The 27,919-nt window shown below is 45.6% G+C and overlaps 1 protein-coding gene across 13 annotated transcripts in view; it reads right to left on the reverse strand.

Moving 5' to 3' along the window:
- The window catches only part of PTPRT (protein tyrosine phosphatase, receptor type T), a 1,163,284-nt gene that overhangs the window by 803,958 nt on the left and 331,407 nt on the right, over nt 1–27,919 (reverse strand). For all 13 annotated transcript variants that reach the window (XM_021078123.1, XM_021078122.1, XM_021078115.1 and 10 more), the window contains exon 2: nt 27,568–27,693. In XM_021078123.1, coding sequence (XP_020933782.1) covers nt 27,568–27,693 — 126 coding nt within the window. The remainder of the gene's footprint in view (nt 1–27,567; nt 27,694–27,919) is intronic.

Raw genomic sequence — 27,919 nt, forward strand, 5'->3', positions numbered from 1 at the left:
CCCACAGACAGACTTATTTGGATACCACACTACTTAGGAAGTTAAAACAGTCACTGGGGAAAGTTTCTGATATCTCTAAGCATTTCTCATTAGCATAAACCTTGGAGAGGTTGGATGAAGTTCAGTGCTCATCTCCAAGCCAGTTTGCTCCCTCTCTGCTCAGAAGCAGCTAGGCAAGGGATCGCCTTTGTTGCAAGAAAGCAAATTCAATGAAATTAGATCATTTATACCAAAAGCAACTGCACCATCAATAAAATTAAGATCTTGAAATGAAAACAAGGAAATGACCTATGAAAACCTAACACCACTGCCCAGCTAAAAAGGCACCACTCACCATTGAGACGGTATGTGGCAACCTGACATCAACGTTCTGGCTGAAAGGCTAGCAGAGGCCCTGCAGTATCTTCTGGCAACCTGGAATGGGGTCTTTTGTTTGACCCTCTTAGGGAAACACATATCCAACAATGTACTTGACACATAAATAGGCCATTTCAGTGAGTACAGTCACGGAAAACCTTCTCCAATAAGAGTATGTCACACTGGCCGTGTAAGCGTGTATTCATAATTACACAGCATGGCAGAGCGGAAAGAATGCCATGTCTCTCAGAAAAATGGTGGCTTGAATACCATTTCACAGAACTTCTGTGTCCAAAATTGACTGAAATGAACAGAAAGAAGTCAAAAGAACAAAGAATATACTCTGAATGCTGAAACACACACAGAGTCCTAACTTCATGCCACAGATGTGAAGTGTCATCTTGGCCCAAAACAAAAGGAGAAAAATCGGTGCCACCTTCCCCATCCAAATGGAACAGCAAGCACTGTTGGAAGGAAAAACTCTTGGACAGACAGAAAAATGCAATGATAGCTCCCAATTTGAAGGTAACGCATTGGAAAGTATTGCCAAACCATGAGATAGATATAAACCATCCCCACTGGAGTTTATTTTCTCCACTATGGATTTACATCCTTCCTCAAGTCCCATCCAAGAACTACCTGCCAGCCAAAACCAGTTTACCTCATACAAGGGTTCCAATGGGCAAAAAACAAAACAAACAAAAAACCTGGGGGAGGTGGAGGCTAGAAAAATGAAAAAATAAAAGCCCATGAAACAGAAAGACCTTTCATGAACATAGTTGACTTAAAAGCAAATAGAAGCTTTGGGGGACCCCCACCTCCATCTCCAGGAACAGACTCTACTGTCAACTCAGCAGAGTTTGACCCCGAGTAAAACTTTGAATAAACTTAGAGACAAAGACTAAAGGCAGGGCTCCTGGTGGTTTTTCTAAGATCCCATTAATTCCCTCTCCCATAAGGGCAAGAGCCAAACTCTGCCCAAATCAACAGGGAAAGTAGCAAGAGAAAATGCAGCATTCTCAATCTGAATCAAGTAACACCATCATGTAACAGGCCCCATTTCAATATACAGCCAAGTAGAGGGGGGGGAAAGCTAGCATAAGATGACACCAAATACTTGTGTCCCCCACAAAGTGGATTAGACATGCAAACATAGTTTTAAAAAAAAAAAGAGTGACTCCAGAAAAAGAGGTATTCCAGGAAACAAAGACAAGTGCTTTGTAATCCCAGGAAAATGGAAGAGACTATGAACTCTCCGAGACAAGCAATTAAAAGGTGAGAGGACACGATAGTTATTTCAAGACTGGAGCTGCATCAGCTCTGGGCAGCCCCCCAGGTCTGCATGCAGGGAGGGGATTGTCCTCTCATCAGTACCAGATCTGTGTCCCCAAACATGTTCTGGCAAAGTGTGCACACTATCAGTGCCTGAAAGACACTCATCTGCAGTCAAAGATGGAAGAGTGAAACCAAGGTCGCGTATTTATCAAGTGGCAGAGTAACTTAGCACCCAACTCTCCCCTATACAGATAGAACAGAAGAGAGAGGAAGAGTGGGAGGGAAAGGAGGGGAGAAGAGAGGGAGAGAGCAGGGAAGATTGAGGGAGCAGCTGGGGTTTAATGGAACGAGCATTGGACTAGAAGCTCCAATGTGACATCCACAGAGGATTAAATCCAAGTATCTGCCTTCAATTCTTTGGAGGACTTGCCTAGAACTGGAATCGCTGGGTCATGCAAGTAACACTACGTTTAACTTTTTGAGGAACTGCCAAACTCCCTTCCACAAAAGCTGTACCGCTTTGTGTTCCCACCAGCAGCCAAGAAGTTCCAATTTCCCAGTTCTCCCACTTTCTATACTGAGTAACTTTGGATAAGTCATGTCCTTTCTGTGGGTCTCAGTTACCACCTGCAAAGAGGATGGATTAGGGCTATTGCTATTCCATTTCTGCCTCGGGTTTGTTAGACTCACGCATGCCTTCTTTAAGCCACTTCTGACTTTCCATGGTCCACATCTCATTCCAGGAGTTCCCTGACAGGGGGACGTGGATAATGCATAAGTCCTGGCTCTGCTCCTTCTTAGAGCTGGAATTACCTTAATGCGTGTCCCCAAGTTAGAGTAATGCACTGCCATTTCCATCCATATCTCTCAGTGTATTTTTTCCCCCTTGTCTATTCTTTTAACCTTTTTGCAAGCATCATCTTGTTCTGTCTGTTGCCTGTCAGCTTTTCTCTCCAAGCTTTCGCAGAGTTGCCAGATTCTTGGCTATTTCTCCACCCTCAGCTCATAACTATTTTTCCCTCGAGCTCAGGAATGGTTAAGTGGTCTTTATGAAATCCTATTAGGTTAATCTCTCCCTGCCCGTGTCTCCTCTCAGCTGGGCTGCCTCTGGAAACCTCAGCTGTCCTCCTCCCCACATTCTGCACATTGCAGGCTAGCTCCTGAGCCAGCCATCATCAGACTTATGCACACATGTGCTTACAAGGCTCTGAACCTATGGACACCTGCAGCCCATAAGCAAAGGTTAAACTAAATGGAAACCAGCTTAGATGCCATCTCCTGCAGGAAGCTTTTTCTGTTCACCCCTCTTCCTCCACAGCCCCAGAAACCAAGAATCCACTCCCTCTCTGTACTTTTTCTCTTTATGTTCATTATCTCTCCATCTTGTCAGACTGTAGGCTTGATGAAGGCAGGGACTGGAGTATCTTGCCCAGAATGGTACCCCCAATGCCTGACATTACCCATGTTTGTTGAGGTAATGAATAAAGGAGCTCTTGTTTGATACAGCTGATCATGGGTCTGCCTCGCTGTCTACCCATTAGACCCAAAGCTCCCTTTGGGCAGGCTGGGATTTACTCACCATGGTAACCACTGTCATAGAAAAATTTACCCTGACACTTGTTAAAGCTGTAGGGAAGAATTTATTCAAGACTACTGCAATAGAAGTATGGCAATGGGGAGCAAGATCAGGCTTGACTCTGAACATAGGAAGGACAGCTGGGGATTTAGAGCCAAGGAGCAGAGTGAGGGGGGCCAGTGGATAGAAACTTACTAAGATGAGACATCAAGAAGGCGGGAGGGATCTTGTTAAACTGGCTTAATGGGATTCTTGCTGATGGCAAGCCGGGGTGATCAGATATCAAGGGTGAGGGATGAGGAATCTATCAGAGATGGAGGGTGATCAGATATCAAAGGATAATGAAATTCTCACCATACCGACTTAGTGGAATTGGGGCTAAAACTGGGCTAGGCAGGTCAAAGACAGGATGAGGGTGGGGGGACAAAGTCAAAGCCTCGTTGACAAGACAGATTAGAGGAAAGTAACAAAGTGTGGTCAAGGAGTCTTTGATACTCTCGATCTGCCACAAGCCCTGTCCTGTATGTAGCTGGTATGAACTCAATGCTTATTACACTAAGCTGCGAATCCATCCTTAGAGCAGTCTGGCTTAACTCGGGCAGAGCTCTCTCTTTTTGCTCCCCCTTGAGCTGAAATATGAGGGGTGCCCCAGTTGATGGTGTCTGAGGAGCCGGAAGTAGGAAGGGAAGGCAGGGAAATGCAACATCCCCAAGTTAACCAGGAACACACACCCTCTCCCCAGAGTTCCAGAGCTCCACAGCATCCCCAGGCAAGTCATCCTGAATGAGTCTCATAGTCACACTGCAAAGCAAGCTGATCTACTTCTTATACTGTGGACGGAGAGGTGGACACTGTGGGAAGTCAAGTGCCATAGGTCACACGCCCAGAATTTTCACTTTACACTTATCTCTGATTATTTCTCTGGAATACGGTTTCAAAAATAAAGGTTTCTTAATTTTTGTTTCTTTGCTTTTTAGGGTGGCACCAGCAGCATATGGAAGGAAGTTTCCGGGCTAGGGGTTGAATCAGAGCAGCAGCTGCTGGCCTACACCACAGCCACACTATGTCTGAGCTGCATCTGTGACATATGCCAGAGCTCACAGCAAAGCCTGATACTTAACCCACTGAGCAAGGGCAGGGATTGAACCCAGATCCTCATGGATACTAGTCGGGTTCGTAATCTGCTAAGCCACAGTGGGAACTCCCCCAAAACAAAATTTTTTTTCTTTCTTCCTTCCTTCCTTCCTTTCTCTCTGTCTCTGTCTGTCTGTCTGTCTCTCTCTTTTTTGCTTTTTAGGTCCACACCCATGGCATATGGAGTTTCCCAGACTAGGGGTCACATCAGAGCTGCAGCTGCCAGCCTACACCACAGCTGCAGCAACGCCAGATCTGAGCCACATCTGTGACTTTCACCACAGCTCAAGGCACGCCCGTCCCCTAACTCACTAAGCGAGGCCAGGTATCAAACCTTCATCCTCAAGGATCCTAGTCGGATTTGTTACCACTGAGCCATGATGGGAACTCCCTCCCCAAAAACAAAAATTTCTGATGAGGGATAGGCACACTTTATGTCTCTGAAAGATATTAAGTTGTCCTCCCTAAATATTGTAATTTGTACTTATAACCGCCTGTTTCTCAGAACATAGGTCCAATGGATCATTTGTCTTTTTCATATCAACTTGGAAGAGCTCTCTCACTATTGATGATATCAACCATTTGTTTTGTGTACATATATTGCAAATATAAGAACACAGTTCGCTGTGGATCTTTTTATTTTGTTTATGGTATTTAGGGACAAACACATAAATATTTTTCTTTATTGCTTCTACTTAAATGGTTACTTCAGAAAACTGTCCTACTCCCAAAGATTATTTAAAGATTTACATGAGTCATGTGTCTTAGATGATTTCAAATTTTTACACTTAACTGGAATGTATTACAATTATCTAAAATATATTTTGGTACAGAGTTCCCATTGTGGCTAGGTGGGTTAAGAACCTGACAGTGTCTGTGAGGATGCAGGTTTGACCCCTGGCCTTGCTCAGTGGGTTAAGGATCTGGTGTTGCCTCAAGCTGTGGCACAGGTTGCAGACGCAACTTGGATCCACCATTGCTGTGGCTGTGGCATAGGCTGGCAGCTGCACCCCCATATCAACTCCTAGCCCAGGAACTTCCAAATGCTGCAGGTGCGGCTGTAAAATTAAAAATAAAATAAAATAAAGTAAAATAAAATAAAATAAATTTTGGTATATAGTATAAAGTAAGGACCTACCTCTCCTGGCCCACACCCTTCCCTGGTGGGTTATCATTACAATTTCATTTATCTCATTAATTGGATATGTTAAGTCTACCTATAACACACACACACACACACACACATCTCTCTTTTTAGGAACATATTATGTTCTATCACTCTATCTCTTCTTGGCCTGTTATATGCTATTTGGGCTTTAATTCAGTTGGTCTTAATTCCAGAATATATTTCTAAACCTTAGAAATAGTCTGCTAAGCTTTCCGCCTATTATTCTCTCTCATTCTCTCTCAATATCATCTTCACGATCTGTGACCATTTATTTTTCCAGCTAAACCTTAAAATCATTTTATAAAATTGCTTATAAATTTGCATTGTAATTCACATTACATAATTTAAATTAAATTGACAAGCTTTAAACCAAGTCTTCCTATGTAAGAATGAGATATACCCATTTAGTTTCTCAGTTTTGCTTTATAGCTTCCTTCTAAATGTCCTTCATATTTCCTCTTGACTTAATTCTTCTGCCTCTTATATTTTTGTTGCTTTTGTAGAATGAATCTTCTTATGTTTTCAAACTGGTTATTGCCAGAATTTAGGAAACTGTTGATTTTATATACTTATTCCCTAACTAGTCACCTTACTGGACTCCTTTAATGGGTTCTAATAGTTTTCCCCTTATTTCTCTTGGGTTTTTGGTAGTTAATAATATCCTCTGCAAATAATAACTTTCTCTCTTTCCTTTCCCATAATTACACTTCCAATTCTGTTACTAGAAATCCCTGAATGAATGTTAAATAAGTTTAGTGATCATATGCAGCCTTATATTTTTAGGATACGGGTTGTTGGTTTGGAATAAACATTCTCCAGCACATTAAGAAAAGAGCTCTCCATGCCTTTTCGGGTTGAGAGTTCTTCTCCGTGCATTCCACCCCTATCTGTTCTCTGAGAGTCTGAACTCTGTGGTCTACACCTTCCAGCCTCCTCACCCTCTGCTTCTGGCTGAGTTGGCCAATGGTAGGTCTTGGCAGAAGACCAGAAGGTGGGAGGGATGAATTTTGATGGTGGCTGTCTTCTTCCATAGCCTGTTCAGCAGTCTTATAACACCATTCTCTATCACTGCCCTTCCGTCCTAGGGCTAGGAACAGCTCCCTGCTGTTGGCAGTCCCAGGGTGCTTCACGATGCATGTTAATTCCCTTAATTCTGATCCAACCTCTAGTTCACCAAACTCTTCATCCAACCCTTCACAAACCACACGCTTCTCACCCAGACCTTCCTTAATGGGCTGATAAATTAGGACCCACCATGGAGTATTTTCAAATGTCTTTGCAACATCTCAAAATGATCCAAACATTTTTCTCCTTTGTGACATTAATGTGACAACTCATTCATGCATTAAAAAATTGAATACTTACTATGTGCTAATTGCTGTGGTAGACACTGAGATAAGAACAGGAAAAAATAAAAAGACAAAGAAGCTCCCTGCCCCCTTGAAGTTCCTTGGAAAACAAATACACAAATAACTATTTAATAATAAAATACCTTATATTATAACAGTGACTAGGAAAGTGTTTTGATGAAGAATGGTGGGGGGATGGGTATTTAGAAAGGATAACCAGAGTACATTTGTCACAAAAGGTGACATTTAAGTGGGGAAAGCACTGGGGAAGCGCCTTCCAGGAAGTGAGAACAGCAAGTGCAAAGGTCCTGAGGCACGAAAGAGCCTGGTGGCTGATGAACTGACAGGAGGGCCACCAGCAGAGGGGGTGTGGTAGAGGATATGAACAAACAGGTCAGCAGGCACCAGATCACTGAGGTCCTATAGAAAGAGAGTGCAAGTCACAATTTGGTATTTTAAAATATTCTAGTAGCCATAGTAAAAAAGGGGTAAAAAGAATAGTTGAGATGTATTTTCTGCACCCCAATATACCTAGAACAGTGTGTTCTCAACATGTAAGCAATTTAAAAACTTAACAAGATCATATATGTATATATAGAAAGATAGATAGATAGATATAGACACACGCATTTTTAAAATGTGGCGTGCACTTTACATTTACAGCACATCTCAATTTGCTTTTTTTTTTTTTTTTTTTTTTAGGGCTGCACCTGAGGCATATAGAGGTTCCCAGGCTGGGGGTCTAATGAGAGCTACAGCTGCCGGCCTATGCCACGGCCATAGCAACTCCAGATCCGAGCCAGGTCTGCGATCTACACCACAGTTCACAGCAATGCCAGATTCTTAACCCACTGAGTGAGGCCAGGGATCGAAACTGCAACCTCCTGGTTCCTAGTAGGATTCATTTCCACTGCCCCACGGCAGGAACTCCCAAAGGCACATCTCAATCTGGACTGACTATACTTCAAGTGCTCGAGAGCCCTGTGGGGTTGGTAGCCACCAGGTTGGCCAGCAGAGGTCTATCTCATGCCCATCAGGCCTGGTGACAGTGGAGGTCGGTCGGGAGAGCAGAACATGTGAGATTCATTCCGACTGCTACCGGCATTAAGCCTGGCACCCAGTAGGTGCTCGGGGAATGTCACAGCACAGAATGACCGAAGAACTGCAGAGAGCTGCCAGATTCCCTAAGCAGAGAATCAGGTCTGAGATCACCCAGGTACCTGCTTTAGGGTCTGGACTGGGTCTGGACCTTGGAGTCTGCCTGCTGGGTTTCCTACTGTGGAGGCCGTCCAGGGCCGCCTCTCCTGTGGCGAGGGCCCTTGGCACAGCTGCTCCCTTAATTCAGAAAGATCACACTGCACCATATGCCAAGAAGGGGAGGGAGGGAGCCCATTAGCATTCATTGTACACAGCTTTTCATTTGGAAAAGCACCTCAAATGTGCCGATCCACATTGCTTTGCTTCATTTTTCAACATTCATGAGTGTAATTGCATTTATTTTTCTCGTCAAGACTGCAAAACAAGTGATAATTTACTACATTACAGCCCATATCGGCTGGGTTTACAGCCACAACAGTTCTAATCCGCCCTCAGGAGGGCTGGGTGGCTAAGCAGAGGGTGGTCTTTTTTAGCTGAGAAAACTCCACTTCTTTGTAGCAGGAAGCTGGGGCCCAGCTACTCATCAAGGTCACAATAACGGTGGCAACCACTAACGCATACAGAGGATGCTGTGCTCACAAACCACGTTCACGCCTAGGATTTTGATTTTTTTTACAGCAATAGGGTGAGGCAGGCATGTACTCCCATTCCCATTTCACAGAAGAAGCGTCTGAGTTCAGAGAGGTCCTCAGTCATCACAGTGACAGGTTGGTGAACCGCAGAGGCTGGGCTCAAACCTGGATACGTGTGATAGGAAACCCCATGCTCTGTCCATGGTCCCATGTGGCAATGCCCAAGCTCTGGCAAAGCCTGAAGCCCTACAGTTATGCTTGCAGAAAAGAAGTAGGCATGATCTTAAAAGTGTGCAGATCTGGGAGTTCCCGCCGTGGCGCAGTGGTTAACGAATCCGACTAGGAACCATTAGGTTGCGGGTTCGGTCCCTGCCCTTGCTCAGTGGGTTAAGGATCCGGCGTTGCCGTGAGCTGTGGTGTAGGTTGCAGACGCGGCTCGGATCCTGAGTTGCTGTGGCTCTGGCGTAGGCTGGTGGCTACAGCTCCGATTGGACCCTTAGCCTGGGAACCTCCACATGCCACGGGAGCGGCCCAAGAAATAGCAAAAAAAAAAAAAAAAAAAAAAAAAAAAAATTGTGCAGATCTGATACGCCAGCTGTGACCACTGACGAGACCTACTTCCTTAAGCCCACCTTGCAGAATGCTGACTTTCAGGGTTCACACCCCCAGTGAAGGGTCCCTCCACGTGCACCTCTGTTGGTGATTATCTCAATGTGAGAGTGGGGAAGCACGGTCTAGCCTTGTGCTTGGGGATCCCTCTCTGGGGATGTTTTCTTCCCTTGAAAACAGAAGATGAGCCTACAGTGATGTTCAGACTTCAAGGCACACATGCTCTTGACTTAATGAATAATTTTACAACTCACTGATAAGACCCAGCCCCCAAAGCTTACACATTTTTCAAACTCATCTCTTAAATAAGATGAAAGCAGTAGATGAGTCTGTGAGGCCAAGACTCTTATCTTGTCTTCCACCCTCTAATTATAACAGATGGGGAAAGAGGAATAAGAGCTGGTTTGCCCGAAGGGATCTGAGTGGCACAGAGGAGACAAGGTCACACCTAGATCAGACTCACAGGTGATTGCTTCAGTTTGAGGTGGCATCTCCTGGGGTCCAGCCCACTTTGCCAGCTCTCCGTGAGGCAGGGAAGAAGGGCTCGGGAGGAACTGCAGGGTCGGGAGGTGAAGTGGGTTCAGGAAGCGGGTCCAGCCGCCTGGCTGCAAAGGATGCCTCCCCTCAGTCCTGATCCTGACCCTTCCCTACAGAATCAGGCTCCCTTCCCAAGCAACGTCTGGCTCTCCTGACCTTGGCAAAAGAGACCTTTCAGGTAGGCTCCCCCATCCCAGGCCAGGGTTAAAGGGCCAGGCCCGGCCACTCAAGGACCAAGAAAGCACGCTGGACAAGGGACCTCCAAGAGACATTCTTAGTATAAAAGGCCTAAGGGCTTCAAAGGCCAGTTGGGGTTATCAGTGTCACAGCCACACCATCTAATCAGGACGTACACACACACAACTCAGGCCTGATGAGGCCCCGGGTCTTCTTTCAGTAGAGACAGGGTAACACGCCCCCATGGTGAGCTCCAGGTGAAACAGGAAGAACAGGAGCCAGAGACAGGACTTAACGTGTACCCACGCACCACACATTTATTCCGTGTTGTCACATTATCTCGTTTCGTCTACACAACCCCCAATCCCGTGACCTTCATTTTATAAGTTAAAGAAAACCCAGAGCTATAGAGAAACTGAATAGCTCTAAGCACCTCCCCACACGTACCTCTGGCTGTAGCGCCTATGAACTTCGTGCACATGTGCGTTTCTAGAAACAGATATCACTAAAGTTCCATCCTAAATGCAGGAACGCTTTCCATTTGAGCAAATAACCTTCCTGTTCTTATTTTTCATATTGCAAAGCCTAAACACTTAGTATAAGGCCTTAAAATCAGGATTGTAAAGCTGACATTTCGCTTGAAATGGTTCAAGTTAGACACTTGTTTCCTCCGTCATGGGTATTCAATGCACTTTCTAATTGTTGCTAATACCCAGCAAAGAAAAATGAGATTTATTCTTCAAAGGTTGGAACTATACTAGGGGTGGCCCACTGGCTTGCCGTGCTCCATCTGCCCTGGCGGCCTCCCTAACCCCATCCCGCCTCACTCCCACGTATGCTTCAGACTTTCCTTGCTCCTATTTTTTGAGGTCCCTGGTTGCATTAATGGAACAAACCGTGAGGGAACAGAACTGCCTTATAGAACCTGTATGCTTAGCATTAGAGTCACGGGGATGTTACTTAATCAGGACCCTACATTTTACATGTAAGGCCACTGGGGCCTGGGGGGGCTAAGCAACTTGCTTCAGGCCATGCAGCTGGTCAGCAGCCCAGCAGGCCAGCAACACAGCAGGCCCAGGACAGGGGGCACAGACAGGACTTAACATGTCCCCACACACCACACATTTGTTCCATGTTTTCACGTTATCTCATTCATCTGGGCCTCCTAAAACCCCAGTGCTCTGAACCAAAAGCCTGTGTTTCAGCCATCTCTAATTTTCTATTTCTTTCATCCTATTTCCAAGTAGCTTACTTAATATTTCAATTGTCGCTAAATTCATGTTCTCAATATGAACCGAGGGCCTACTGGGTGTCAGGGCCAGTTCTAGGGCCTGAGCACACAGAGCAATGAACATGCAAGGTGATCCCTGGCCTGATGGAGCTTATACCTGATGGGAAAAGAGGGATGGTAAGTGCAAAAGTACGTACAGCTCATACAGCTCTTCTGCATTAAGCTCTCTAGAGGCCTGGCCTGGGGCAGGGTCTGGCGGTGCAGAGGCGATTCTGACACCCAGGTGGTCCCTCCAGCAAAGGAAAGAATAATGCAAAGGACAGAAAAGTAGAGCAGATAAAGTGGAAGGAAGGAGGCTGGAAAGAAGGGGCGCCCCAGGCAGCAAGCCTGGAGAGGGCCCATCTCCTCCTCAGGCTCCTGGTCCTCGGCCCACCCCCTGCAGTGTGGGAATTGCCAGTTCTGCTCCCGGCCTGCTGCTCCTCTCATCCTCCTGGGGAATCCTGACCCTGGTCCAGAGGTTACCAAGCCAGCCCCAGATCAGAGAGCTAGTCACTGGGGCATTCAGCTCCAGGTATTCGAACTCGGACCAGCCTGATTTCCAAGTACACGTTCCATTCACTTCTTCCACCTAAAAAGCACGCAAAGGTCCTTCCCCACTTAGCACACACTGTACTGGAACCGGTACCTTGCTATTTTGCATCATTCCCACTCTTCTAAGCTCTTTTGTCACAAGCAAAGCCCATTAACAATTCCCAGGAACTATAAAGAGAATCTGAGTGATCTTTTTTTTTTTTAATTTCTTTTCTTTTGTGCTTCGTCTAGTTGCACTTGCTCATAGGGGATGGTCAGACCAGAGACCCTGGTGCAAAATAGCTGCAAATGACACCTCAGGTCGGTGTGCCATGTGCACAGGCGCTGTGCACAACACCCCAATTCAAGATGGCAGCAGTGCCCCGCGTGCTACGCCCAGATCCTGGAGCTACCACCCGCACAGCTCTTCCAGCCTATCAATCTTATTCTAACTTGGAAATTGTCAAGATTCTTAATACGTTTGCTTGTCTGTGGCTTTTACATGTTGCTTCACTGATAACAAGTAATGACTAAAATTCTGAGAAAGTGCTACGTGAGTTTCTTCATGATGAACACTTAGGTAAGTAAGCAATTTTAAAAGACACAGAAGGTTCAAGGAAAGTTTTTAAAATAATTTACTTGAGTACCTGTTGCTTTCCAAAGCAGAAGTATAATGTGTTCACACAGAGCACAGTGGAAAGATTAGATGCTAGATCAAGAAGGAGGTAGGGGAGGATTGGAAGGTCTTTTTTTAGGAAAAAATAAATTTCTGTAAATGATGAAATGTCTCACTAATCAGCAATTGTGGAAAAATAAAATCTGAAGATGCACCCATGATATGAAGGAGGCGTGGGGTAAATCACTACAGCTCCATGAGGCTGAGAACAAAGCACTATCAGCTCACCTGGCAGATGCATCTTTCTGTGCCCCCTCTCCACACTCATGAAGACAAAGTTCCCTGTGCAGGAATCAGAAGCAGCTGCCATGACTGACAGTAGGCAGATCAGAGGGCTCGGACCACAGGATTTTGCACAGACGTTCTATTTCGTCAATGTATCACATAATTCCTACATTTAAAAATGTCAAATGAACCAATCTACCGAAAAGAAACAAACTCATGGATTTGGAGAACAGACTCGTGGTTGCTGAGGGGATGGAGTGGGATGGACTGGGAGTTTGGGGTTAGTAGATGCAAATGATAGTGTATGGAGTGGTAAGCAATGAGACCCTGCTGTATAGCACAGGGAACTATATTTAATCACTTGCGATGCAACATGATGGAGGATAATCTGAGACAAAGAACGTATCTATATGTATGATTGCATCATTTTGCTGTAGAGCAGAAATTGACAGAACATATATAAGTCAACTGTAATAGAAAAAAATAAAAAATCTCTTTAAAAGTCTCCTTTTCTTCCTGAATCATAAATTTACAAATCAAAGAATGTTAGAATCAGAGGAGACTGACTCCTGGTTTTATATATAAGGTAAATACACATAGGCCAGGGAGGAATGGTCCTGGGCCTGAGGTCACAGAGCATGTCAAGGGCAAAGCTAGAACTAGAACGCAGGCTTCCTTACATTTAGACCTACTTCCCAGAAAAGGATGCAGGAGAGGGTAGAGAAAAGATGCCCAAAGCCCAGGTTAGTGGCAGTGCTCTTGGACATCATCCTACCAAAGCGACAGAGGGCCAGGCTAACTAATGGGTCCCCTCCCAGCCCCACCACGTTTCTGGTCGGGAAATGCAAAGAAAGCAAAGAAGAACAGAGCCTGAGGGGGGTGAGGGATGTGCCCAAGTCTCCAGAGGTTCCGAAGGTCAACTCAGCAAAGCCAGGTAGGAACAAACGTCCCATGTCAGTGAGACAAAAGGTGGCAAGGAGAGACATGGGTGTGAGCCACTGAATTGGACTGCTTTGGTTCAAATCCGCTCTCTGCCATTTCACCCCTCAGTGCCTGAGGTCAAGTGACTTAATCCCTTTGTGCTTCGGTTTCCCCATCTGCAAAATATGGAACAAAATGGCACCTAAGCTACACAGGGTTGACCTGAACTATAAAGGAGAAAAGACTTTTCCAATGCCTGGCACATAATAAGTACTCAATAAACACAAGTTTATTTTTATCAAAGGGAGATATCCCCGTGGGCAGGAGGACAACTGGCACAATAAAAATCTGATCATCTACGACAGCTCTGAGCAGGAGAAATGTGATGTAACCTCGCTACTTCTCCACTCATGTAACAGTTTGCATCTACTAAGCCAAACTCTGTCCTTCTGTATAGCACAGGGAGTTATATCCAATATCTTGAAATAGAATATGACAGAAGATAATATGAGAAAAAGAATGTATATATATGCAGAGTTCCCATTGTGGCTTAGTGGTAACAAACCCAACTAGTATACTTTAGGACATAGGTTCAAGCCCTGGCTTCACTCAGTGGGTAAGGGATCCAGCATTGCTGTGAGCTGTGGCACAGGTCGCAGACGCAACTCGGATATGGTGTGTCTGTGGTGTAGGCCAGCAGCTATAGCTCCAATTCGACCCCTAGCCTGGGAACTTCCATATGCTGCAGGTGCAGCCCTGAAAAAAAAAAAATAGAATATATACATACGTGCGCGCGTGTGCGTGTGTGTGTGTGTGTGTGTGACTGAGTCACTTTGTTGTAGAGCAGAAATTGGCACAACACTGTAAATCAACCATACTTTAACTTAAAAAAGAAATGTAACATGAGCCACATACGTAATTTTAAATTTTTGAGAAGGCACATTAAAAAAATAAAAGAAATGAGTTAAATTAATTTTTAATAAACTATTTTATCTAACCCAGTACATCTAAAATATAAGCATTTCAACATGCAGTCAATATAAAAATGATAAATGAGCTGTTTTTCATTTTTTTCACACTAAGTCTTTGAAATCTAGTATGTATTTTGCATGTAAAGGACCGGTCACATTTCAAGTACTCAACAGCCATGGGGGGCTAGTGGCCTCTCGATTGGACACTGCAGGTCTAGGACGTCCAATCGAGAGGACTAGGATCCTATTGGACTAGGATCTATTATTGGGTTTTCCAGCTTATTAGACCCTATTTCATGAAGTCACACAGCCATCTTAATTCACTAAATTACCCCCCAAAACGACTACATTTATATTAAACTACAATCTCCTTTTCTAACCAAATCTCTCACAATACATAATTACAATTCAATTGTCTATTATAGTCAAAGCATAAGGAAAGCCTCTTTCCTTATTAAATACAAGGCAACCCTGGAGTTCCCATCATGGCTCAGTTGCTTAAGGACCCAACATTGTCTCTGTGAGGATGCAGGTTCAATCCCTGGCCTTGCTTAGTGGGTTAAGGATCTGGTGTTGCTGCAAGCTGCAGTGTAGTCTGCAGATGCAGTTCAGATCTGGTGTTGCCATGGCTGTGACGCAGGCTTACAGCTGCAGCTCTGATTTGACCCCAGCCTAAATACTTCCTTATGCTGCAGGTGCAGCCATTAAAAGAGACAAAAGACAAGGCAACCCATATATTCAAAAACAAGGTGTTCATGTGCAGGAGCCTGAGCCCCTGGAGCCACAGCACCATCAGAGGAACAGTTCATGAAAACACACCCACCGCTCCAGGCAGGCATCACCATGACCTTCCCTTTGGGCTGGCCCAGGAGGGGCGGAGGTGGAAGCAGCAGGAGACAGAGGAGGTGGAACAGCAGTCATCCTTCTGGTCCACTGAGATGTTTCTGATACATGAGGCATCCCCGATGTTCCCTTGCTACATTTGCATTTAGGTGTCCTCTGATGGGCTTAGTCAATTCAATAAGCCAGTAGGATGGTCAACCCTCAGTGATACAACAGAGGGCATCCATTTCATTCTCCCAGCAAGAAGACCCCCCAAAAGAGTTTTCAGGTGACTTCAAGTATACACGATTTTCAGCAGATAAATGAACTAGCCCAATAGTATCTAAATTAATACTGTGGAGTCTAAGACATGATCTCATTACACATATTTAAAATTGCATGTTCCATAAAACAATATATTACCTCAAAAACAGGCAATGGTTCAGAACACCGACTCTAGAACCACATTGCCTGGATTCACATCTCAGCTCCTCAGGTTACCATGAACTTTGGGCTGAGTTCCTCAACATTCTGGGCCTTGGTTTCCTCACGTGTAGAACAGGGGTCATAACAGCACCCAGCCCACAGTGCTGTTGACCTATTACATGAGTCAAAAACACCTAAAACCCTTAGGACATCATCCAGTAAGTGGAATACCATGTCTTAGTTAAAAAACAGTGGTTTATGACCCATTCTCCGACATGATAGAAACTTTGATTAAAACTCGTCACATTGGCCACTGATCTCTGGGTTTGTCAAAAGAGGAAGCACTTTTTAAGTGGGACGACATGGGCCAGCATCACCTCAGTTCAGGCATATCATTTGGATACAATACGTGGTGAATCCAGGGATGATGCCACAGAAAGCTGGATGTCAAGGCAAGAAGCTATGTGGGTATTAGAATAGATGTGTCTTCCCATTTATCTGACAAGTGGATATCTGATCAGTCAAAGATGTCTTGTGAATTTTCCAAGCCATCCTTAGCACTCGCCATTATTGGGGCATCTCCTCCAGAATGATACTAAACTTGTCTTCAGTTTCCTTGCCTCTTTTCCTACCCATTCTGTTTATCTCAGTAATCATCCCAAACTAGCACTGACTAAGGTCACTGCAAGTTGATGTCACTCCCCCTCCCTTTTTTTTTTAACTTTTTAAGGCCATGCCTGCAGCATACAGAGGTTCCCAGGCTAGGGGTCCAATCGGAGCTACAGCTGCTAGCCTACACCACAGCCATAGCAACACCAGATCCAAGTCACATCTGCGACCTATACCACAGCTCACGGCAACACTGGATCCTTAACCCACTGAGCGAGGCCAGGAATCGAACCTGCAACCTCATGGTTCCTAGTCAGATTCATTTCCACTGCACCACAAAGGGAACTCCCCCAATTCACTTTTTAGTTCACAGTACCTAAGAAAGCATCCCATAATATGAGATGCTTTGTAGGAATTTTTCTTTTTTTTTCCTTTTTTTTTTTTTTTGTCTTTTTTCCATTTCTTGAGCTGCTCCCACGGCATATGGAGGTTCCCAGGCTAGGGGTCTAATCGGAGCTGTAGCCGCCGGCCTATGCCAGAGCCACAGCAACGTGGGATCCGAGCCGCGTCTGCAACCTATACCACAGCTCACGGCAACGCTGGATCCTTAACCCACTGAGCAAGGGCAGGGATCGAACCCGCAACCTCGTGGTTCCTAGTTGGATTCATTAACCACTGCGCCACGACGGGAACTCCTGTAAGAATTTTTCTGAGAGCTGTTTAGAGGCAGAGATCTTGGCTTTTATTTGAGCCCTTGGTGTATAGATTGGCTTTTATCTTTTCTCCTCCCTCCCCATTTCTTGGGTGGCAGTTAAATAACTCATGGTGCATCCATCCCATGGAAGACCATGCAGCTCTGGAAGGTGAATGCTAGATCTGAACGCAGTGGTCTGAAAAGAGACCGAGGACCCAACTGTCTGGGAACCACGAATCTACTCTCCACCTGGATGGTAAGGAGGCACCAGAGCAAGGTGACTTAAGAACTACAGGGTCAGAACCCACACTTCCTAAAGGCAGATCCCAGCTCCATTATAAGCCAGGCAAGTCCTTCAACCTTTTTGTGCCACCAGTTCCCTAATCTGTAAAATGTAGATCATAATACATACATCAGAGGATGGTTACAAGGATTAAATACGCTAATATAGTTACAGGGTTTAGGATTGTTTAGGATAGTACTTGCTACCCAATAAGTACTATATAAATACAGTTTTCCTACTATTATTGTCATTATTACCACATATGTATGTGCTCTCTCCCCCCTCCTCCTCCTCTTCTTCTGTCCCTCCCCCACCTCTGCCTCCGTCCTGCCCTCTTTCCTCTCCTCCCCTCCTCCATCCCTCCCTCTTCCCTCGCTCTCTCTTTCCCTCTCTCTCCCATGATATACATGAATTTGTCGATTGATGGTGATACCTGAGAAAATTATAGTGGTGGAGACGGTTAATTTAATGCACAAACTCAGCCTTTTTTTGGGGGGGGGGCACACCTGCAGCATATGAACGTTCCCAGGCCAGGAATTAAACAACTGAACAACCCCAGGCCACAGCCTCATCAAAGGACCAGACCCTTGTCAAGCTGGGAGAAGCACCCAAGGTATGAAAGCTACAGATGCCCCAGGGCCTGTGAAAAAGCCAAAGGTGCACCCAGCATCTCCAGGCTCTCCCCCAAATTTCCTGACATCATTTTGCTCTTGGCTTTCCTAACGCTAATAATTCTAATGGCAACTTAGTCTGTATACAGACCAGCTGCTCTGTTCTACACCCCATGCTGGCACAAGGGATTCAGCAGTGAGAGGCAGCCTGTGCCCTCAAGCAGCTCACAGCCTTAGGGAGGAATCCGTGAAAACATCATAATCTTGCCACAGAAATCAGAGGAGTCAGGGAAGACCTCTTGGAGGAGGTGACATCCTCTCTGAAGAGAAGGAAGGGAACAGGAGATGCCTTCAAGCCAGAGGCATGATGGAATGACTTTCAGGGTTTGTAACTGAAAACAAGAAAAACTCAGATAATCTGCCTCAAAAATCAGAATGTTCTAGAATATTGGGAGGCTCATGCACAAGGAGCTGGAGGATGGCTTGAAAAAGCAGCAGAAACTAAGGCAGTTCTGGGGGACCAAGAAGCAGGCGGTCCAGGTATCTCTTTTAGGACAACCTCCTACGGCCCAGACACCACCCCTCCGTTGGACACACCTGCTAGACAGGCGTCTGGCTGCTGACTCATCCTTCCTAGACGCTAAGTCCTGGACAAGAGGATCCAACTGGGGCTGGGTCCAGGTCATGTAGGTTCAGCCACACCTGTGCTGTGGGGGTGGTAAATTTCTGGCTCCTTCCTTGCCAGCAACCTCCACATTCCACCAGCAACCTCCATATCCCACCAAGATCCCATCCAATGAGAGAATCCCCAGATCAGGAAGCAGATCAGGTCCCCAGATCAGGATCCTCCTTTGGAGGCTGAACTCTGAAAAGAAAAGCACAAAGGCCTCTTTCCTGTGATTACAGAGAAGGGGGAAAGGACAGGAAAGGGGGCTGGAGAGAGATGCTGGGGTCATACCTGAAAATGTTCAATTGTTAATAAGAGCAATGCATTTGAAAAACATTCACTGCTACCCCCCTACATCCCAGGCACTGGGGTTGCGTATAAGGAAGATGGGACACTAGCCTATAAGGAGAGAACAGTAGTTCAGCACAAGCATGAAGAGGCTTGCTCTCCATCCAGTGGGCACTGAAGAGCCTATGCTTGCTTTTGACAGCTGATGTCCACCTTGACTGGTCAATGGTTAGACTGCTCTGGTTGATTACTCTTTAGAACAGAATTCCTGCTCATCCCCAAAAGGTCCCCATCCCCTGAGCTAAAAGCCATAATGCAGGGCACTCAGGGGACCATCCCCAGCTTCTGACTCGTGCTCAGGGCTTCAGAATTCACAAAGCATTTTCCCAATAACAGCTCATGGGCAAATTTCCAGGATTCCATGTTTGACACGTGGTGGACATTCCTTCTCCAGATTGAGAAAATAAGATACAACAATTCTACACTTGGTACACAAGGGAGCATAGAAATATAGACAGACAGGTGAAAGCCAATTTGCTAACTTCCTTTGGAGATGAGCACAGAGATCTATGCCAGAACACTCACTCAGTGTGATTTAGGAGTGAGTAACTAGAAGGAACTTAAGCATGCAACAATATGGTGGTTAAATAAAACCATGAACAGTTCTCGGAACAGAAAACTAGAAAGCATACAGAAAGCATGCTTTTTTTTTTATAGTTGATTTACAATGTTCTGTCAATTTCTGCTGTAGAGAAAAGTGACCCACTTATACATTTATATACATTTTTCCCTCACATTATCTTCCATCATGTTCCATCACAAGTGATTAGGTACAGATATAGATATGTTCCCTGTGCTGTACAGAAGGGTGTCATTGCTTATCCACTCCAAATACTATAGTTTGCATCTAGTAACCCTAAACTCCCAGTCCACCCCACTCCCTCCCCCTCAGCAACCACAAGTCTATTCTCCATATCCATGAGTTTGTTCCTTTTCTATAAATAGGTTCATTTGTACCATATATTTGATTCCAGATATAACTGATACCATATGGTATTTGTCTTTCTCTGACTTACTTCACTCAGTATGAGAGTCTCTACTTCCATCCATGTTGCTGCAAATGGCATTATTTTGTTCTTTTTTATGGCAGAGTAGTATTCCATCATGCATACATACCACATCTTCTTAATCCACTCATTTGTCATTGGACATTTAGGTTGTTTCCATGTCTTGGCTACTGTGAATAGTGCTGCAATGAACGCAGGGGTGCATGTGTCTTTTTCAATGAAACTTTTGTCCAGATATATGCCCAGGAGTGGGATTGCTGGGTCATGCGGTAGTTCTGTATTTAGTTTTCTGAGGAATCTCCATACTGTTTTCCACAGTGGTTGTACCAATTTACATTCCCACCAACAGTGTAGCAGGGTTCCCTTTTCTCCACACCCTCTGCAGCATTTGTTATTTGTAGACTTACTTATGATGGCCATTATGACTGGTATGAAATGGTACCTCATTGTAGTTTTGATTTGCATTTCTCTAATAATTAGTCATGTTGGGCATTTTTTCATGTACCTGTTGGCCACCCATATGTCTTCTTTGGAGAAATGTCTATTGAGGTCTTCTGCCCATTTTTCAATTGAGTTGTTTGCTTTTCTGCTGTTGAGTTGTAGGAGTTGTTTGTATATTTTGGAGATTAAGTCCTTGTTGGTTGCATTGTTTGAAACTATTTTCTCCCATTCTGTAGGCAGTCTTTTTTTTTTTTTATGGTTTCCTTTGCTGTGCAAAAGCTTGTAAGTTTGATTAGGTCCCATTGGTTTATTTTTGTTTTTATTTCTATTGCTTTGAGAGACTGACCTAAGAAAACATTTGTACATTGATGTCAGAGAATGTTTTGCCTATGTTCTCTTCTAGGAGTTTGATGGTGTCTTATATTTAAGTATTTAAGCAATTTTGAGTTTCTTTTTGTGCATGGAGCAAGGGAGTGTTGTAGTTTCCTTGATTTACATGCAGCTGTCCAGTTTTCCCAGCACCACTTACTGAAGAGACTGTCTTTTTCCCATTTCATATTCTTGCCTCCTTTGTCTAAGATTAATTGACCATAGGTGTATGGGTTTATTTCTGGGTTCTCTATTTTGTTCCATTGGTCTGTATGTCTCTTTTTGTACCAATACCGCACTGTCTTGATTACTGCGGCTCTGTAATATTGCCTGAAGTCTGGGAGAGTTATGCCTCCTGCTTGGTTTTTGTTCCTCAGGATTGCTTTGGCATGGCAAGCATGCTTTTGAGGAATAGACAACACCATGGGAAAATTCTTAAAAATAGCATTAAATAGAAAAATAGATACTTGTGTTAAGTTTGTGTGCACATAGGACTTTTGCTCTTTAGAGCAATCCCTATTATGCACATTCTCTACAATGAATATGCATTAATTTGCAATCATAAAAAATGACTATACATAGAAATAATTTTAAAAGGTATTTTAGTTGATAGCAACACCATGTATGTAACATACATATTTCCCTATTTTGGGGTTGAAACCCAGCTCCTCTTTCATACATAACCAGCATGTCCTTGGACCAGTCACTTCATCTCGCTGGGGTTTGTTTTTTCTCAAAAATGAAAAGGAGACAGTATCTCTGAACTCATGGAATGGCAGCATGTGAGATGAAACATATAGGAAAAAGCCTAGCCCAGTTCTTGGTTCAAGTGATCACACAGTAAATGCCAGTTCTCTTGAAAGAAAGCAAAACTTCCAATACCTACAACACTGTGGTGTGAGTTCTAATGCAGAAAAGGTGAGGGTGCTGATGTGTAATTTACCCAGGAAGAGCTTCCCCAGGTTACCGTAACTCATTACCACCAGCTGGGTGGCTTAAGACAACAGAAACATATTCCTTCACAGTTCTGGAGTCCAAGAGTCTGAAAGCAAGGTGTTGGCAGTGACAGACACCCCCACCAAAGGCGCAAGGAAGAACTTTCCTTGTCTCTTCTGGTTTCTGGTGTCTTCTGGCAATCCTTGGCTTTCCTTGGCAGGTAAATGCCTCACTCCCATCTCTGCCTCTGGCTTCACATGGCCTTCACCCCTGTGTGTCTGTGTCCCTGTGTCCCCTCTCCCCACCAGTAACACTGTATGAGGACTCAGTGTAACCAGCATGACCTTGTCTTTGCTTAGTTACATCTGCAAACACTGTATTTCCAGATACAATCACATTCACAGGTGCTAGGGATCAGGACTTCCACTTAACTCTTTGGGGGACACAATTCAACACATAACGGACCCCACCCTTCTCTGTAAATATCAGTAAGAGAAGCAAAGCCAGAACATACCGCCAAGGGCCCAGTGGCAGGAAGGGAAAGCCCAGGACCTTCCTGGATCTGTGCCTACTTACGTGGCAGCCTGATTGGTTGACATATTCCTGTCTGTATGTGTATATGTTTTCTCTGTTTTTTGCCCAACACCTGTCCTTTCCAATCAGGGAAATAACTAGGCTTTCTGCAGACCTCTGCTCTAGTGATATGTGCAGGATGGGGAGAAGAAGCTGCTTGAAGTCAAGAGTTCCTTCTTTCTTCCTTTTTTTTTAACATCTAAACTTAGTAAAGAGATGATGCTGTGAGTCTGAGAAGGGCTGGGCTAAGATGGGGGTGCCTGTGAGGGCAAGGGAGGAGACAGAAGTTCCCACACTAGGAAAAGGAAACGGATGGAGCTGTTGGCTCCAAACTGCTCGATGGCAGTACTTGAGGAGGAAGAAGGACCCCGAAGAGACACTGGGTGATGCACCTGGGCTGACTCAACTAAGACAAGGGTTCCAAGCCTGAAGAAGCAGCAGCAGAATCACTAGACCCAAAGGGACCCCAAGAAAATGTAACACCCGGCTTCTGAGGAGAACCAGAATGCACTGCTGAAGTCCCAGGACATCTATTGACCACTTGGGAAGGAGAAGACCTAATAACAACTACAATGTTATGTCTCACTTCCTGGAGGCTCGGGTTCCGACTCAAGTTGATGCAAATGCAGCATTTCTTATGCGCCCAGGTCCTTGGCTTGAGGTTCAACCCTACTTCTTTCCCACACCTAACATCCTACAAGTATCAAAAGCAAATAGAATAAAACCTCCCATCCCTCCAGCCTCTGGCTTCAGCTCTTTTAAAAGAATACTTAGAGCACTTACATCTCCCTTCAGCCCTCCAGAGCCCTCCCACTGGGCCCCGGCTGGACCTCAGGGTGGACACGTTAAAACTCATGCCAAGGTCGGGGAAGGCAGAGTGGTGGCTCCAGTTCATTCCATGGGCAAGATGGAAGCTTCGAGAGAGGGTCTGTGGGTGCAGTAACCCCCATCCTCTGTAACAGCCCCAGTAAAGAAGGGGAGAGGGAGCAAAACCAAGTCTGAAGCCTGGAATGTCAGCCTGAGGGCTTGTCCCATGGCGAGAGATGCTGGAAGGAGTATGGCAGTGGCTGTGGGAAGCAGCAAATTAACAGTCAAGATGGAGGAGGTGCCCACGCTCGTGGAAGCACACATCCCGGGTATTGAAAAGCTTCTCTGGGCCCATCAAGGACCCACAACAGACCTCCTGCTAGAAGGTTCACACACCTCCTGTGTAAAGCAGTATCTAGGGTCAGGTAAGCTTGAAGAAAGTGAAAAGGTTCCAAGGTGGACTTGACTTACAGTTTCCAGAGACTGAGAGAACCACGAAAGAACTTAAGGGAACCACCCTGGATGAAGCCCTACTACGCGCAGGCACATTATACTCGCACAGACATCAGCCCATTTAACCTCACCCTGGTTCGGTGTTAACAGTGAGGAAAGTGAAGCAGAGGGATGGATGAAGGCCCAGTGTCCATCGGCTATGACAAAGGACTGGAATAAGCTGGCTGCTGACAAATCTATGACAAGGACTTTGAAAGCTATGAGTGACAAGATCAAGGGCGTCTTTCATTAGACTAAGGAGGGACATCACCCGGAGGAGGCGTGATGCTGAGACCTGAGGAAACCAGCTGGGTGAAGAGGAGAAAACCTCTACAATGAGAGGGAACAGCATGTGCAAAGGTCCTGAGCCACAATGCCTCAGACGTGTCCAGGGAAGTGAAACATGACCTGTGTGTCTGGAGCATTTTGAGAGAGAAGAAAAGGAGCTCAGAGAAGACATCAGATCATGCAGGACCTTGCCGACCATGGCGAGGCATTCACGTTGCATCCTACACACCAAGGGCAGTGCCCAGTGGACGGCTGACGGACTCAGAATCTAGCTCAGAGCTTGTCACATGGAAGGAGACCAGTAAAAAGGCTGTGGCACATCAGAATAAATACACTCAGACTAGATTTCCAAAGGGATGGAAACTGCTGCCTTTATGGAAGGAAGAGGAAGATTTTGGCCTTTGCTCATGAGAAGAACAAACAATTTTGCCTAATCCAAATTTGCTTTCATGCCTCTCTGCCTAAGAAGCACCCGGAGCTGCTGAAATCCACAGGCACATCATGACAGAATAATTTCAGTGATCATTATCAAATGCCTCTATTTAGAAAAGCTCAGAAGATTGTATTAGCACACTCCAATATTTATGAAATGACACTGTGCCATAATGAGGGGCTGAGAAAATTAGGATTAGAAGGGAGAGCTGCTCCTTCCCGGAGAGGGAGTGGCATGGTGGGAAAAGCAGCAATGTCACCTGGCTGCTGGGAACCTTGGTTTTCTGATCTAGAAAGTGGAAGGATGGGGCAAATATTTAAAATGGGCCATCTGTTAATACAGGGCCCGAAGGCATGTCATGTTTATCATTCATTTCTTCATTAAAGCAGCCCTTGAGAAAGATCATTTGCCCACTCATCCATGCATGCATCCAACAAAATCGTATTTTGTACATACTGTGTATGATGCACTGAATTAAACACTAAAGATAAAGACAGGAATACGATTGTCACTGGTCCCCGTTCACATGGAACTTCTCATCTGGGGAGAAAACGTACACGGAAGAAGTAACATCTGCTGTGATGTGTGTTCCTGAGGTAAAGTGCAGGACGCAGTGGGGAACATTGACAGAAAGAGCTGACCCAGACTGGGGCGTCGGGAAGCACCCACCTACAGTGATGGAAGAGCTGAGACAGGAAGGGCAAGACAAGGGAACAGGACAGAGGAGAAGCTTCTATGGAGAGTGTCGATCTTACGTGCGTTCCTGAGGCCAGAAAGGGTCTGGAGCATCCAGGGAACTGACAGATGCCCGTGTGAGGGGAGCATCCGGGGAAGCTGGACCCCTCAGAGGCCACCACAGGGCCTTGGTCTTCTCTCTCAGAGCACGAGAAAAGCCTCCCAAAGATTCTAGGCAGATGCTGGGTGAAGCAATGAAGGGAAGAGCTAAAGTGACTATGCCTCCTTTCTAGAACGATCTCCAGCTTCTGTGCGGAGAGTGAGTTCAGTTCAAAAGAGGGAGCCAAGAAGCCTGTGGGAAAGTGTTCCGGGGACCCGGGTGAGAGCTGATGGCGCTCGCCATCAGGGCAGTGGTGGCAGAGAGACACAGCAGACCTGCCGTGGGCTCAGGAGGTAAAGGGGCAGGACGATGGAGTCACTGACAGGAAGAGGGGGAAGAAAGCAGTGTGACCCCTGGGTTTCTGGAATAGCACTGGAGTGATGAAGTGACCTCATGAGACAAGGGACACTACAGTGGGAGGAGATGGAGATGAATCAAGGGTTCAGCTTGGGAGACGACGAGCTTGGAAAGCCTGCGTGAGCCTACAGGGCTTCCAGTGGGCTAAAGATGAGCCGAAAGGGCCTCTGTGTGCATCCAAACACACACATGCAAACACAACACATATACATGCACACACACCCCCCACACCATGTGCACACACACCACGTATACCACCCACACTACCCACCACACACACTCACCATGCACACACACGCATCACATGCACACACACTATGTGCAAACCACACACACACACACACAGGCACACCACACACATCACACACCCACACATCACACACCCACACACCACATTCACCACACACACACCATGCAAACACCACATCCACACACCAAACACACACACCACACCCATATCATACACACACACACACCACACATATACCATGTGCACACACACACTACAAGATCTGAATTAATTTGGCCCAGGGCTAAGATGGCCACGCGGAGCGCAGCAGAGGCAGGAGGCTGTGGCACAGGTGCACGGCACTCCTGGGGTTTCTCATGGAATGAGTGACCCTATCATGTGAACCAAGACATTTTTGACAGTAAAGTTAGCCTTTTTACTTTTATTTTTATTTTTGTCTTTTTGTCTTTTTAGGGCTGCACCCGTGGCATACGGAGGTTCCTAGGCTAGGGGTCCAATTGGAGGCACAGCCACAGCCACAACAACATGGGATCCGAGCCACATCTGCAACCTACACCACAGCTCACAGCAACACAGATCCTTACCCACCAAGCAAGGCCAGGGATCGAACCCATGTCCTCACAGATGCTAGTCAGGTTCGTTAACCACTGAGTCACGACAGGAACTCCAAGTTAGCCTTTTTACAACTATGATGGGACCCCAGGCATGGAGGTAGTCCCAAGGTCACTTTCCTAATGGGCATGTGTAGTTGCTGGTGACTCAGCTCACATAAAGTAAGATCCTACTGGATCAGAAACACTCAGTTCTGTACCATATCAAAGCTTTATAATACCCGGGGCCTGTGCCTATATGCAAGAGAAAGGTATACAAACAATTTGTGCCCTTAGTAGGAACTATATAGAGCCATCCATCCCCCAGCCTCCTGCTTGGGAGCCAAACTCAAAGTCAACAAGGCCACACAGGCCACATGTTCACCTGGACATCTCGGAGCATCTCTCTGTCCCCAGCTTAGTGACATCCTGGAAAAACAGAGCAGCTGAGTGGACAAGGGGCAGTGGGTCATGTAGGTCAGGTTCATAAGAGCTGTCTGACAGCAACTGAAGTCATGGGGGTGGCTGAGGCATCCACGGTGTGAGGGTTAATTGTGTGTCAATTTGGGCTCAGGGGTGCCCGAAGAGCTGGTAGGAAATCGCTGCTGAGTGTGCCTATGAGGGTGTTTCCAGAATGGATTAGCATTTGAATTGGAGAACTGACTAAAGCAAATGATGCTCCCAACCTGGGTGGATGTGACTCTCACAGGCCCACCTCACGCACAGGCCCACCTCACGCTGGTCTTCAGCAGGAATGTACACGAGGCCTTCAGCCCCATCAGTCAAACTTGGTGTTTAGGATGTCGGGATATTAACTTTATGAATATTTGAATTTGTACAAGTTTCCCTGTCTACATACAAGCTGTGTCTCAGTGGCCTGAAAGGAAAGAAAGGACCTCAAATTCTTGAGCAGCTCTTTCTTCCCCTAAAATCCCACTACCAGGTTCTCAAGCAAAACCCCATGACGCCTCACGTGTAGCTAAAGCTTAGAAGCTCCAAGTTAAATGAAATCCTCAAGTTTTCTGAATACAGATGTCGTATGACTTCTACCATATCCTGAGGAATTCACTCAGCCTTGGTTTGCATACCTCTGAGGATGGGGAACTCACTACCAACAAAGTTATCTACTGTCCTTCCCGATTAAATCCAGCTTAATCCAGAAGAAAGCTCTGCCCCGTGAGTCATCGGAAAAGCTACTGCCTCAAATGCAGTTGGTCACATACCTGTAGGGACTGCTGGGTCCAGCATTGGTTTCTCCCACGTGTTAATCTGCTCCCAGGTAAACCCATTGGTCCCCAGGGCCACGCTATAACCACAGTTGCTGTAGTGTTCATCAAAGGAACAGCCACCTGCGGACAAAAGAGATATGGGTAAATATATCCTTGTGTGTGAGGCTTGGTTCATTACCCCCATCTCATCGGCTCTTCATTTACAGCTTTGAATTTTAAACTCTGGAGGAGATTCCTTTTTTTTTTTTTAAGGCAAGCAAATTGGATTTTTATATTTGCTTGGTGCTCTCAGCAAAGACACTGGCATCTGCAGGCCCCCCTATTTAAAAAAGTTAATAAGGCTAGT

Source organism: Sus scrofa, chromosome 17 (genome assembly GCF_000003025.6).
Source record: "Sus scrofa isolate TJ Tabasco breed Duroc chromosome 17, Sscrofa11.1, whole genome shotgun sequence".
Classification (NCBI taxonomy): Eukaryota; Metazoa; Chordata; class Mammalia; order Artiodactyla; family Suidae; genus Sus; species Sus scrofa.